The sequence below is a fragment of the Xiphophorus maculatus genome, chromosome 15, assembly GCF_002775205.1.
Source record: "Xiphophorus maculatus strain JP 163 A chromosome 15, X_maculatus-5.0-male, whole genome shotgun sequence".
NCBI classification, from domain to species: domain Eukaryota; kingdom Metazoa; phylum Chordata; class Actinopteri; order Cyprinodontiformes; family Poeciliidae; genus Xiphophorus; species Xiphophorus maculatus.
This window is the reverse complement of record NC_036457.1, coordinates 21,788,204-21,803,173: the sequence shown is the minus strand read 5'-3', so window position 1 is coordinate 21,803,173 and position 14,970 is coordinate 21,788,204. Positions and strand designations below refer to the sequence as shown.

Sequence of the window (14,970 nt, the reverse complement as noted above, 5' to 3'; positions counted from 1 at the left end):
ATAAAGATTTATTATGCAATAAAGTGACACGGTGGTTCAAAATCGCCACTAATTATTTAGCTGCTAAACAAATTGAAAAGTTCAGTTTCTTGATGAGGTAGTAGATGTGATTTCTGCGCAACAAATTCCCGTTCATTAAAACCCTAAATGTTGTCCAACTAATGCTCCTAGTTTGTGTAGATATACTGAGTCCATGATATAATTTGTATTCTGAGCAGTGAACAAGTTCCAGGAGCTGCGACTCCGTTCCCTAACGCTGATAAATTGATGCCAGAAAGAGGATAGAGGGTAATAAGCAGGAGAGATGAGATAATGAAACGAGATTATTTGGATAAGTAAACAGTGGGAAGCAATTTGTTATTCAATTTAGGAACAAGGACAAAAAAAAAAAACAACAGAAGGTTGTTATTGGTTTTCCCATTTCTCCCTCATCCAGTTAAACTGCATCAACCTGAAACACATGATTCTGAATCTAACTGGAACAATAATTTGGTATAAGATAAAATATGATATTTCTCTGGTTAAAAATAAAAAAGATTACATTGATTAATATCTGATTTTAAAACATGAACAGAAATAGCAGCTCAGACCGAAAAAAAATATCAGCCAGGAAAGCTTGATTGGGGTATCTTGTTATGAGAGGATCCTTTAGCCAGATGGTTATTCCTGCAGATCTTTAACATGTTACTGTGGAATATCGAGCTGTTAGCAGGTTATCAGACTGCAACAGTCTTCAGTCAGAGGCCTCTTCAGATTCGCTGCAATACTGACTGCTGCCTGAGATCCTTCCGCCCACAGCATCACCATCCACAACGATTCTTTGAAGATACGAATTACATCAACATGTCATTTCACTTTCGGATAAATAAAGTATTTTTGAGCTGAATTTGAAAATAGTATTTTTCTTTAAATAAAATAAGCTTCCTGGTGGAAAGATGGAAACATACAATAGAAGAAATGAGTGAGGTGAATAGGGAAAGAACAATAGTGGAGTCAGCAAAAGAAGACAAATCACAACGAGAGGTCACAGCTTTAGATTTTAGACGTTCATTCACCAACAGCTGCAATGCCAACCCAGACTAAATCTAACAGATCAATAAACTCTCCGCTATACTCACTGCCTTCTGAGATACAACACAATGCACTGAACATGACATCTTTTTAATCCAAATATTGAAACTGAATCAGCTCTGCAGGACCAACAGTCCTGAGATGGAACAGGAAACTTGGATTAGGTCCCCAGCACTTAGCTAAAAAAAATAATATGAAAAAATTTACTGTTTTAAATGTACTTAAGGGAAGTCCATAAGAATGGATCTGGCATTCAGTGGTACATCATTTTTTCAGCATGGGGGAACAGTTTCCCAGATCTGCTCCTCTGAGAAAAGCTTTCTGGTGTCCTGCATGAAAATTTGTTTTAATTAGTAGCAAATATAAGTTTAACACAAGACAAGTCTGCTGGTAAAGACTAAACATGTAATTACCATAGTAGGGCTGAACATTGCTATGACCACCAATTATGATCAAATTAAATATGAATATATTAACAGGGGAGTATTATGCATTTTCCAGACACATTCTTCCATTTTATATTATATTGACATAACTGTGATCTTCAGCTGTTTTAAAAATGTTGTAAAATCAAAACATAAAAGAAATTTAACTTTGCTTCATAGGTGTATCTGATCCTATGGCCTCTGTTTCTTTAAGAACCTCTTACTCTTTCAGACCCTCTGCCCTCTTTAAAAAGTGTAAATAAATGCAATTAGCATGTAGAGTACAGCTGCCCTGTCTCTGAGGTCATGACTACATGCAGTGATAAAAGTATTAAATAAAAACTATTTTAAAATACTTTTTAATAATCAATGTTATGATGCCTCAAATAAAATTCAACAATACAACATGAAAACATTTAAAGTCCATTTCACTCATCCCATGTTTAGAGTACCCTGATATTGTCATGATAACTGTCATGTGATTTATAAAGCTGATTTTTCTGCTATCTATAGAAAAGGATAAACATTCTTTATAAATTCTGTTCGACATAAAACAAATTCTTATCAGAACAAAGATATGAGCTTACTGAAGACAGTTAGTGTCCAGACTAATATTATAGTAGCTTTCATAACTTAGCCAGTGTTAAAGGAGTGTTATGACAGATTTCTGTTCAGTAAGAAGAAACCACAATGACTGCAGTGTTTATCTTCTCAGTATAACTAAATTAGGCCAAATATGAAATTAGCCTCAGGCTGACCCTTCTAACATATCATTAATCAGATATTATGCTCTGATTGGCTGCTGTCCAGCTTTGGTTAACAAGGAAGTAGAAGAGGTGGTGGTAGAAGGTGAGGGTCCAGTCCACATTAAGTGATGAAGAAAATGTTGCAGGCAGCATGCAGCTTGCCTCAACTCCCATCACTCATCCGTGGCATGAAGCTGAAAGGGCTGAGAGGCGCGAGGCCTTTCAGCAATTGTCAAGATGTGTTACCTTGACACAGAACAGGCCAGCCGCTCTGACAGCGCTGCTTATCCAACTGCCAGAGATAAGCTGGCATCAGTGCTGTGTGTGCCCTGATACAATGCAGGGGAACAGAGTGACAAAGTTTGGATCCTCATGGCGTAGGAATCCACTCTGCCCCGTACCTCTGACCTCCTCAAACAAAGGTCTCAGCCATGTTTAGCCCAGCAGCCCCAACTATTGGAAACCGTGTTGCTCACTTATGCCACAGCAGGTTTTTCAATACCAACATTGGCAACATTTTTGAGTGGAAGCTTCATTTTAATTAAAAGCAAAGGAAATGATTAACTAGCTTTAGTCTAAAATTTTTACACTCATAGAGCACAACTTATAACTATTAAAGTATCCATGTATAGCACAGTCATTGGGCTGTCCTTGAAGCTAATAGCTAAACAGATAGTCTTAGCTTATGTCGTCTGGGAGGTTTACACCTTTACTGTTGGCTGCTGAACACGGAAATGTTTTGGGAATAATGGAGACAAACATTAATGAAAGGTGGCCCCCAGTTGGGGAGCGGGGGGCTATAGACTTAAACTTATGTCTGCGTCACAGCAATTATAGCCTCACAACCAAATATGTGCTCTAGAAAAACATATTACTAATATGATATTAGTAATATGTTTACCGAGTCATATAAAGAAGTGTGATTTGTATCACTAAACTGCACACAGTAACTGCATCTAATCATATTTTCAAATTTACTGAAGAGGAAAAAAATAGTAAGACTAATAATCCCAACAATACAGACAAGTTTAAAGGGTTTCTAAAAATATTCAATTGGAACTTATCATGACTACAATAAATATAAACTCCAGTCATGATAAGAATTTTATCACAATAAATGATGAATGATATAAGAAATGCCGACCCCCAGCCTGCACAGTGGTACCACTGGAGATGAATCATGCAAAATGTCAACCAGGTACCACCAACCATGCTCAATCGCTTTGTTGTGCTGTTTACCTCTGACTTACAAACATAGCAAACTATGTCCATTTAAAGAAAGAACAGTTGTGAAGTTCTCCAGTAACACAGAAGTGAGACAAGTGCAAAAGAAATAACTTTCCCTTTTTAGCTGGGAAAGGCAGCCATCAGGCTTTCCTTAACTACAGACTCTCAGTTTTCTCTGACGTCTGAGCAGACAGGTTCCAATTTCTTTTCCAAGGACCACAACAAATAAAATATGGCTGAGAATTCTTTGACAGACTTAATGTATTGATTAAAAATAGTACAAGTTCTGAGTTTTGATACATTTTACAAATATGATTTTTTTTCAAGTTATTGTTGCTATTTTTTTTTGTTACTTTGTACAAAAAAACAAAAAAGACAAAATAAACATTTTAACAGAACCATTTGGAGACTAACTGCCCCAGTCTCCACTGAAGGTCAAGAGCAGAAGTCTGTCATTTAAAATACTTTATAGCTCAAACTAAAACTGATGGTAAATAAGAACTATGCATAATCTAAAACTGCAAAGATTGAAAACATAAAAACACAGGGCACTCTGAGAGCACCTTCTCCATAATCACCAACCTGGATGGTCCAAGAAAAATCAAAAGTTGCTACCTTCTTCCTAGCTAATGCCTGGGTTCAATTTCCAACTACATAAGCCGTTTTTAACCTGATAGATAAAGTGTGACTGGAGAACGTTCATGTTATTACACTGATTCCTGGAAACAGTTCCTAACATGGAAATACACATTAGGTGAGTTGAATAACTAAGAGAAGAAAGGCTTTTAAAGTGAGACATTTAGTGAAGATGAAAGAAGTTCATAAGAAGAGTGATGTTTCTGTGGTAACCAGTCTTTACTGGTCACATACCAGTAAGAGTGACTGAAGGTTTTCCAATAGAGTTAATGTGATGAAGCAGATGTGAGAGGAGAGAAACATCAGATGCCCAGTAGGCTAACTGGGGGCAGGCCTTATGGGCTCAACCATTTGGTACACACACACACGTCTCCATGAGTCAGTTCAGACCAGCTGGTTCTGCCACTCGCTCACACACCTGTTACTCACTGCAGACACACACATTCATCCCATCTGGACACACATCTCTTCATTTAAAATACAGCAGGAACAACCAGTTGTCGCAACAGAGAATCCTCACCACCACTGTCACTGCGCTGCTTTTGAGGGAAGATGTGATCCGAGAGGTAAAACAGGCCAAAAGTAGCAAATGAAAGACTTACTGTAAACTATGAGGGAGAAAAGAAGGAAAAGAAACAGCAAATGAAAAAAAAAGTTAGTGGTTTCAGTCCAGGACATGAACACAACATCCAGGTCTAAAGAAAAAAAAAGCTGTAGTGATTGTTTACCACAGTTTGGCCTACCAACAGATCCCAACATCTGGATTCAATTAAAGGCTTTTGTAAAAGGGGGCCAGCCACAGCCACACTGCATGTCTTAGCACACACACTGCACAATGGACAAAACACGAAACATAAACCAAAGGCCGCACACTTCTATTGAAACCATTTTGCCCTTGAAGTTTGTCAGGGTAACATTACCACAGTTACAAGCAAATATCTGGCAAAAAAACTCCTCTGCTCCAACAGCCAAGTCAACAGCACCAAGGAAAACCAAGGCTACGTTCCTGGGGGGAGGCAGCTTCACACAAATGAACAAAATCCAGCTTACAATCCTCCTCACTCTGACAACTTCATGTACGATTCTGCAGCTTCACACAGACCATCTCACTGTAGCATACAGTATGTGTGTCTTTAGCTCACAGGAAAAGAAAGACATTTGAGAATGATAAAGCTGTATAGAAAATGGACTTATGGGGGAATACTCACAAATGAGAGAAAATAAGGACTCCAGAAACATACTCCAAGCGCAATGAAATGAAATCATCACAGACCATACACCTTTTTTCGGTTTTATTTTAAGTGGAACTGATCTGCTTTAAAAATATTCTCCTCTGGCTCATGAAGAGACCACAGCCCTTTTAAAGTCCTTATCCAAACCTGCATTAAATGCTGTTTTACTATGGAGCTCACAAGGTTTTGGTATTTTTCTATTATTCACATTGTTTAGTCGTTTTACACGTGAAATATTGTATCTGGTTTAAACTTCACTCATAAATGGACCCAATCTCAGCCCTTACAAAAATACAGTGATCAAACCTCCTTTAAAAAAAAACTACATTCAATCCCTCAGACCACGTGTGGGGTTCCTCAAGGCTTTGTTCTCAGCCCTCTTATTTAATATAAACCTACCAGACATTGTAGCAAGTGTGCAGAAGACACATTTCTGAGTCAACATAACTATGTGTCTACAATTTGAACAACCCCAAATTTTACTGAGCTTATTATGGAAAATGAGCACTCAGGACTCAATATAGTAAAAAAACCCCAAACAAACAACAACAAAAAAACTAACTACAAAACATGCAAGAAACCTTGCATGTTTGCAAGGTGTAACTATGACTCTAACATGCATTTCAAGAGCTACATAAGGTCTTTCACTTATTCAGCAAGCTACCATATATTGTATAAATCAGTGATACCTTTCCAACTGGATATATTTTTAGATATTTTCCTTTATTTAATCAGGTAAACCCCGTTGAGATCTAGATCTCATTTTCAAGAGGGATACTAGGTGATGTTTTTTTCCACTGGATAGAATAATGAAAGATTCACCAGCAGCAAATCTTTAAAAATATTAACTGCAACTTTTTTTTTTTTTTTGTAAATGCAAAAGTTACTAGTCAGTTCTCAGATTTTTTCAATTGAACTTTTTTATCATACACTTAAACAACCCTTCTGATGCACATTTGCCATTTAATATACTCTGTCGCTATAATTTTATGTAATTTCATGCTGCACTCATTAAAACCAAGAAGCCTGTGATTTAGCAAAAAAAAAAAAAGTAAGAAAGCTCTCGTCCTTCATTAGAGTTGGTCCCTTCTATTGTCTTGTCTAGTTTTGTAGGCGTTGGGAGCATACTAATAAAGCCCACCAGATGCTTCTATTTTAAAAAGACTGTATGCGAGTTAATTTAAGTAATTGGAATATATGTCTTCACTTCATTAATATTCAGTTCTTGTTCCCCTGTACGGCTTCATGTCCACCAGCATCGTCCCTGACTGAAACTTTGTTACTGAGCTGTGAGAACACCTTGAACATAAATGGCGTTTGTGTTCAGGGTAACAATTAGAATGTGTTAAAGGGCTACATAACGCATGACGTCAAATAAGAGTCCTAATAAAGGTGCTTAGAAATGTGCGCGAGTCGTTTCTTTGCTGACAGAAGTCAGCTTTTGTCCGCGCGTGCGTGTGTGTATGTGTGTAAATGAGAGATGGTCATAAGGTGGCATCAAATGACCGTCGGCCCATCAAAGATAATTCCTGTTTATGCATTAGCAGAGAGCGCGCGCCATTCCAAACCTTTGCACGTTCACAAATGCAGCACAAACTGACTCACGTTGAGCAGCGAGCAAAACTGCCGACACTCAGCCTGCAATAAAGCTGACGGAGCACGCCGTTTGTTCGCTACCAGCAGCTGAGGACAGCTGGTGTCCATTACAATTCACCACAAAATATTAAGCTAATGCTATATGTCAGCTGGAGTTTTCCTCTCGCTTCTCACCAAGCTGCTCCGCGAGGAATCTCATACTCTTGACTTCTATTGCTCAAAGACTTCCATCCCCTTCATGTTTATTTCACAAAACAGTTTCTTACCTCATGGTGAAGGTGTTGTCAGGTCAGAACGTTCAGAGTCCTGTGGCTGGACGACGGGAGGAGTTCTTTCGTAGTTTTTTTTTTTTTTAATTAACAAAACTTCGCCGCCACACTCGGTTCAAAGGAGACCAAATGAATGGGACTCCGAAGGCGTGAGAGGAGGGCTCACAGTTTAGAGGCTTGTCCAGTAAAAGTATATATAAAAATGAACATATAAAAAAACAAAATTAGAATAAAAAACAAGAATAGTCTATTCCTACATGTTCTAGACTCCGCTGCTGGTGTTGAGTCAGATGGAAGTAAGTCAGAATCCCCAGCGTCTCCACGGCTTTTTGACCACTTCAGTCGGAGTGATGTGGCGTTGTGCCGCTCGGTTATCTGACTGATGCCGCTGCCTACTGGCTGCAACACGTGATGCGTTCAAGAGCCACCTTTCAGCTTCTGCACACAAACAGTTCGTGGATAATAAAAACTAAATTTGGTATGTCAGTCTTTTCTTGCTCCAATTGCTGAAATGTTACGATTTAATTAGCTATATTTAAATGCAAAAATAAATCCTGAATTTCTGTTTGCGCAAAACTGGAGGGAAAAGCACATTTTGTGGAAACACAACATACGACTTCAATATAACACATACCCGTAATGTTTGGGGAATATGTAAAATATGGAAGTTTATCTAGTTGCCCGAATCTGATACGCACTGTTTAAATTCTGTCAATTCTTAGGGGAATTGAATGCACCACTTAACGCAGCTTGTTGGACGTAGCACGTACAGGTTGTCTCTGACCACCGTGTCAGATATCTGAGAGATGGGTCTAAATTTAATAACCACCACTGAATCCAGTTAAACAGGTTGTATGTTTTCATTTTCCAATGCATAACTGTAGTTTATTGGTTAGTAACGGCAGGGACTCAGGTGGTGACCCTCATTTTAGCTAATATAAACAATTCATTTCTATTTTCGATTTATTTCAGAGAACATCTAGTAGTTGCATCCAGTGATACAAAGTTTCCTTCGTAGGTAGGTACCAATGTGTCTTGTCTTCTCATCAAGTTAATTAGGACACTGTGAATGTTTTGCTAATTTGATTATATTTCTGAGCATATTCGTGCTTTGAATCAAGCAAAGAACTTAAGAGAAACCATTATCTGTCTGATTCCATTAGTAAACTTGGGACAATTCCCAATAACTCCACCCTAAGCTTAGTCAGAGACGCTGTCACACATCCAGGAGATGACATTCTGTCACAGGTGAGCACAAAATGCTGAACGACCAATAATGCGCCTTGCAAAATTATTCCCACCCTTATACCATTTCATATTTTTATTCAGCAGCAAACCTGAAAAAGACTTGCAAAGATTTACCTTCCAGCAAGACAACCATCCTAACTGAACAGCCAGAGCTAAAGTAGGCTTGTTTAATCCTTAGATCAAAGCTAGCAATGAATTTGTGGCAGAAGATTGATGTTCACAAACATTCCCAATACAGTCCAACTGAACATGAGCTATTTTTCAAATAAGAATGGGCAGAAAGACTTTAAATGCACAAAGCTCATAGAAATGTATTCCAAAATACTGAGATTGGAACAAAAGTTGGTTTTAGAAAGCAATGAGTCCCTAGGCCTGAGTAAAAATGCATGCCATGCCTTTCAACATTTTGTGGCGCAATTTGAACATATTCAAGGTGCATGAATACTTTTTCAAGGCACTGTGTGTGTCTGTGTGTGTGCATGCATGCACATATGAATGTATATTTCATCACCTTTGTGATGAGTCATTTAAGGTTATAGTCTACAAACAAAATCTCAATGTAAAAAGATCTATATCAAACTATTTGTTTGCTCTCAAGTAAAAAAAAAAAATATAAATAAGTGCTTTCACATTGCTTGCTCAAAACTGGATGGAAATACCATTTCCATCCAGTCTGTGGCTTTATCCAAGTCACAGACTTTATTGATTACAAAAAACGTCTTCATCCGTCAGTCTACAACTGTATTATGTTGTTCTCAGATCAACCTTTCACTATAAATTTACAAATGTTTTAATTAAGACGTTTGTTGCTTCTGTAATTGAGCTCATAAAATGCTTAGCACTCTTTGCTTTGTAATAAGATATATAGTGTTATCATCTAAAAAAATGGGATAATCAACACCAAAAGAACACCCAGTTTGCGCAGAAGTAGAATGCAACCTTCTATGTACTTGTGTTATGTTTTCACCTTAAAATGTCTGCTATGAAAGAGGTCTGAAAAGTGTTCAATATGTAAAAGTCCATCTGTGCATCTACTTAACAGGCAATGAGTGCTGTCTCCACTGGTCCTTTACCCGACGTGTCCTTTAAACATTCGGCACAATTACAATACTAGTTCTTCAACAAGTAAGTCTGTTCTGTAAACCACTTATCCACTCAGGCACCTAAAGAGGCTTACTAGAGCTAAAGTGAATTTGCATTGTTTACTGGCAGATTCAATTAAATCTGTCAATATTCAAATTAGAGTAATAAATGTCATTTAAAAGAAAAAGAAAGATGTACAACACTTGGTAAAGTGTATGTCTTTAAATGTTGACATGTTACAATCACAAACCATGATGTATTTCTGTGGGTATTTTATGTTATAGACCATCACAAAGCAGAACATGACAGTTAGGAGGAGTTGAAAGAATATATGGGTTCCTAACCCTTTTAAATACAATTTTTTATTTTGCCACAACAAACAGTGAAGAGGAACATGTGGAACATGAGACCAACACTGAACTGTTTGGTCAACATTTGAAGGCTGCAAAATACTTGATTTTGGAACTTAAGAAGGAATTGGGGGTGGGGAGGGGGGTGTAGCATGGCATTGTAACTTGACAAAACATCGTAAGAGGATCTTGTAACACTTTATTAAATATGTTAATTTGGAGAAAGAGTAATTAGAGTCCAAATACAAAATGTTAACTTGAACTCATGTTTCTGGGACAAAGTAAATACATGTAAGTTTCGGACTTTAACAAGAGTATCTCTGAGGTTCTAAATATATTACACGGTCAAAAAGGTTTTAACTGTGTTTGTGGGTTTTTCTTTTTCACAACAAGAATAAGTTAAGTAAAATAACATAAAAACACATTTTAAACTAACACAAAACACACATCGATGTAAACATGTACAAACTTTCACAACAATGTTATTGTATTTGATAGGATAGACTCAATGTATGTATCTTTAGCTCTGCACTTTGTCATTTTGCCTTAGGGTCAGGAGATTATGTCGTAAGACTTGGAGGACTGGAGTGACTCACTCCACCTCAGTAGGATGTAACTGAGTCGATTTCATTTTTATGAACTTTTTTTTTTTAAGTAGAAGAACCTCATGTTTCTTGGTTGAATTAGTTATAAATGAAACTCCTCTAACTTCGTCTGCCATCTAGTGGACAAGCTACGACTAACACATTTTGGTTAGATGTTAAAATCAAACATGAATACGTCTAGGGATAAAATGAATAACATTTGAAAAACATTCTTTATGTTTTGGAGCCTACCCTAAAAACTGAAATCATATGTCATTGTACAACAGTAAGTCGCAGAGTGATTTTGAATATTTTATAAAACTTTTTGTATTTAGTTGAAGTGATGTTTTGTCCATTTTCTTTTATTGTGAAAAAATTAAGTGAAGGGAGAAACTGTATTTCTCTTAAAAAGATGCAAAAACGAATATAATTGATTCGAAGTTAGTAAATAATGTTCCGCATCGACCAGAAAATAGGACAATTGTGTTATGGTTTAATCGCTGGAAAATGAGCTGAAGATTAGAAAATATACGAGCTGTGAAGAATTTTTTTCCGGGTTACTGTCTTTTAATTCCTTAAAAATAAAAGCCTGTCTAATGCAGCTTACAAACGCAAGAGGCAGTTTTTCGAAATTTATCCAAATCGTTGTGTGACATTATGATAGTTAAAAATATAAATCTTATAGAAGTTTTCTGAAACAGTCTCTGTATTGCTTGAATCACAATTTTGAATGAAATTACCGAGTTACCTATTAAAGGAGCTTTATTTTGAAAGGTTGCAGTTACAAAGTGTGTGCCTTGGTTCCGCTTCGCTGTGATTGGCTAGCCTTTCTGCGGCTGCTGATGTGTTGTTCGGAATTTAGCAGCTCTACTCCGGTTGATTTAAACCGAGTATTTCGGTGCTGTTTTGTAGTTTCATCGAGTGAAAACAATGCCTTACTATCAGACTTGGGAGGAGTTCGCTCGGGCAGCAGAAAAGCTGTACCTGGCGGATCCAATGAAGGTAAAAAAAACATAAAATAAACGAAAGATTTGCTTGAAATAAGCGCTACCGGCTAACACGCTGCTTAGCTGGCGACGTGTTGACGCTGAGTGCTGACTGTCCTGTTTAACTGTGGAATCTGTGGTTGTATGTACAGGTCAGGGTGGTGCTGAAGTACAGACATTGCGATGGTAACCTCTGCATCAAAGTCACAGACAACGCCGTGGTGAGTCAAACAGAACCCAGAGAACCAGGGTTTAACTTTTAACACCGCAGTCTGGGGAAACTCGACCTCGTGAAGTTAGCTTCTGATTCGCAACATCTTTAGCTGCTATTGTACAACTTTCAATTAGCTTGGACTGAATTGAATGAATGTTTTACAAACTGAGCTGTGGGATAATCTATCTGCCTTTAAAAACGGAAAGAATGACCCTTTACTACTTTATTACGTAGCCCGTGGGGTTTAAACCTGTGGGTTACTTTCTCAGTGTTAATTTAATCTGGACCACTATTATAATTAACTGAAAAGCTTTGACCTGAGTAGAATAAACAGGAATGATTGCTTTCTATTGGTCAGTTTTATTGACTGACTGTTTTTGGGACAAAAACAAGACTACACTTGATTTTCTCACCCTAATCTACTGTTAGAGAAAAAAATGCTAAATGTTGCAAACTAAATGTTTGGTTTTCATCTGTGAGGTAGGGAAAATCAGAAACTTTTCAGTATCACAAAGGTTAATTTGTCTGAAACTCACTGGATCACCATGGTAACACAGGCTGAACTCAAACCCTCCTCAGGATAATCAGGTAATGGTTATAGAAGTTGTTTGTAAGAAGTCCAGCCTGTTCCACATCTTCTTCTAGATCAAGCTGAGTTTTGGACCGAAACCGTTATGGCATCAGATGTATTGATGCTTGCCTCACATTAGAAAACTTTTAAGTTCTCAATTGATATCAAATAAATATATGATAATTAAGAAAGTATTATAAGAGTCCAAGTTGAAATTCTAGACTTAAAGGCACAGTGCATCCTTACAAGTTTCTCTTGTTTCTGCTTTTTTTGTAACAACTAAATACAAATGTTTCTGTATTGAGCCCTTTTAGTAGGACTTCTACCAAAATCTCTCTCTTGCTGGAAAGCTAGAATCTAATGGATAAATGAAACATAAAAAAAAAAAATTCTAAATTTTCTGAGTGATTGAAATTGATGTTATTTACTAACCTGCTAAAAATCAGCCCCTGATTTTTAGCACAGCCCCTGTGCTTCACTTTGTACAGAGGGTCTGAACCCTCGACTATTGAGAAACGATTGCTTGCTGGATGCATAGACTTTGCAGAAGTTTTAAATTTTACCCAATTGCTAATATTTGGTTGTGACATAATGCAATCGTTTGATACTATGAAGTATCAAACGATCCTTTGCACAATGTGCAGGCACATTGTGCACAGGACATTGCCTGTGCACTGTGAAGAGAGAAGTGCTGAGCAGAACACAGTGGTTTTTAATGTTAATTCAATATTTACAAGTGTGTCCAACGCCTTCTGTGTGGCTTCATTATGCCATTGGTAAACTACAATGACAGTTTACCATTGTAGACTGCCATGGTGCAATTCTAAAACTACAATTCTACAATGCAATGTAGTCAAGACTGGCAACAGATAAACTGAAGTTCAGTCAGAGAAATCAAGTTCAATTGGAGAAATCTCAGACGGAGAGCACTGAAGGGAGATGAGAATCCAGCGGAATCACATTTGAAGTCAATGACGAGGCTACTTATTCATTTAAAATTGACAATATAAATGTGCAAAATTGAAATATAATCTACAAGAGGTCCTCTGAACCAGCCAACAGTCTACCAGTTATATTCTGCAGAAAGACTGACTTTTGATTTTAATTTGACTTTTTTCATCTCAACACCCAAATGAAACTTTTTGTTGTTTCTCTTTAGGAAAAGGAAACATATTAACTATTTGTAGTTTCTAAAATTGCTTGCCTTTGGTCTCTTTTAATGTATGTAAAGTTCATTCAGGTTGTATTTAAGGTTGTTTTTGTAAAAATATCAAGTTGTATTCTTCACCTAAATTTTCTTTTTATGGCTGTGTTTGTGTTGTGTATTTCTTTCTTTATTCTGCATATTGTATTCCAATTAGGTTGTGATATCTTTAGTTTGGATTTGTAATTTTCTGTGTTCCGCTGCCATCCTTGGCCAGGTCTCTCTTGGAAAAGAGATTTTTTTAATTTTTATTTTAATGAGACATACCTCATTAACTAAACTTACTTCAGTCATTTAAAATGTAACTAGTGAAGCTTTTTATGCTACTAGTCTGGTACGTTTTGATCGATTCCTTTAAAAGATTCCTGTCTCTGGCCTCATGTCCCATATGTTCTGTCCTTACAGTGTCTACAGTACAAGACAGACCAGGCTCAGGATGTGAAGAAGATTGAGAAGCTCCATGGAAAACTGATGAGACTCATGGTGTCCAAGGAGACCCACAGCGGCTCCATGGAGATGGACTAACACGCCCTGGATGCACTTTGCTTTTGGAACGCCAGGACTAAGTTCAGAGGACTTGTTTGTTGTTTAGTGCACAGAGGCACCAGTGAAGGAGACTGAGAGACATCGGTCACTCAGAGGGGATGTGGAGGGAATTATCTGATTGGCTACACTGATGGAATAATGTCAGAGGAGAGATTAATATTCAGTGTATGTATTTTTTCTCTGAGCATTTTGTTTTATCCCACTTCTCAGTACATTAAATACTATCAGATTTTGTTTTCAGGCATTCTAAACACACATCTGATGGTATTAGTGGTATTAGAAGCCAGTATAGGCTGTGGAGATGGTTAAGGAACTAGAAGACGATGGGAGAAAAAATATCTACTTTAGAGGAGGCTACATTTCTTTTCTGTTTTCAGGGGGGTATATTTTTGTCTATGCCTCTATGATTTCATTTTGATGCTGCATTTGATTTCATTTTTCATTTTCCTTATCTACTTGTGCTCATACGAAGCCGTTTCCTCCACAAGCGAGGAAGAATCCAGTTTTTACAGAGAAATCTCCACATCTCCGAAAGCCAGAGTGATTTCAATAAATTTCTATTTGCTCTGGTATAACCAACATCCCTGCTGTAGTTTTTCTAATGTTAGCATTGTTGCTTCCTGATGCTACTTCCCAGGTGAGAATAAGGAGTCCCAACCCAGGAGACGGCATGTGGAGTCAACAGTCCTGAGATGTTCGGTCAGTTATTTCACTTTGTGACCACAAAAAGCCCAAATAACTGAACCTACAACAGAAAATTACAGAAATAAAAGGATTTAAGGAACCAGCTGAACCTTCTGATCTTTGAAACAGACAAAAACAAATTTAGATTTTTGGAAGAGAACGTTGCACATCAATGTGGTTAATAATATCATCATAGTACATCTGTAGGACTATTTTGACGGTATACCTTGTAGACACGACTCCTTAGATGTTCCAGCATAAAAAGGTAAAGACATGTTTGAATTATAAGCAAACTCAA

The 14,970-nt window shown here is 37.3% G+C and overlaps 2 protein-coding genes across 2 annotated transcripts in view; one reads left to right on the top strand and one right to left on the bottom strand.

Moving 5' to 3' along the window:
* Positions 1-7,565, bottom strand: part of enah (ENAH, actin regulator) — a 123,904-nt gene extending 116,339 nt beyond the window's left edge. The window contains exon 1 of the mRNA XM_023347694.1: positions 7,200-7,565. Within this exon, the coding sequence (XP_023203462.1) occupies positions 7,200-7,204 (5 nt within the window). The 5' untranslated portion in view covers positions 7,205-7,565. The remainder of the gene's footprint in view (positions 1-7,199) is intronic.
* A 3,731-nt stretch (positions 7,566-11,296) lies between these two features.
* On the top strand, positions 11,297-14,772 carry srp9 (signal recognition particle 9). The gene is made up of 3 exons (XM_005809779.3): positions 11,297-11,469; positions 11,606-11,674; positions 13,848-14,772. The coding sequence occupies exons 1-3, from the start codon at positions 11,398-11,400 to the stop codon at positions 13,965-13,967; spliced, it is 261 nt and encodes an 86-aa protein (XP_005809836.1). The 5' UTR covers positions 11,297-11,397; the 3' UTR covers positions 13,968-14,772.
* The last annotated feature ends 198 nt before the right edge of the window (positions 14,773-14,970 follow it).

Excerpts from the sequence above, each read along its gene's own strand:
- srp9 (XM_005809779.3), top strand. The coding sequence starts at position 11,398 with ATGCCTTACTATCAGACTTGGGAGGAGTTCGCTCGGGCAGCAGAAAAG. Across the intron at positions 11,470-11,605 it reads ACCTGGCGGATCCAATGAAG|GTCAGGGTGGTGCTGAAGTA; the intron begins GTAAAAAAAACA and ends TTGTATGTACAG. Across the intron at positions 11,675-13,847 it reads AAGTCACAGACAACGCCGTG|TGTCTACAGTACAAGACAGA; the intron begins GTGAGTCAAACA and ends CTGTCCTTACAG.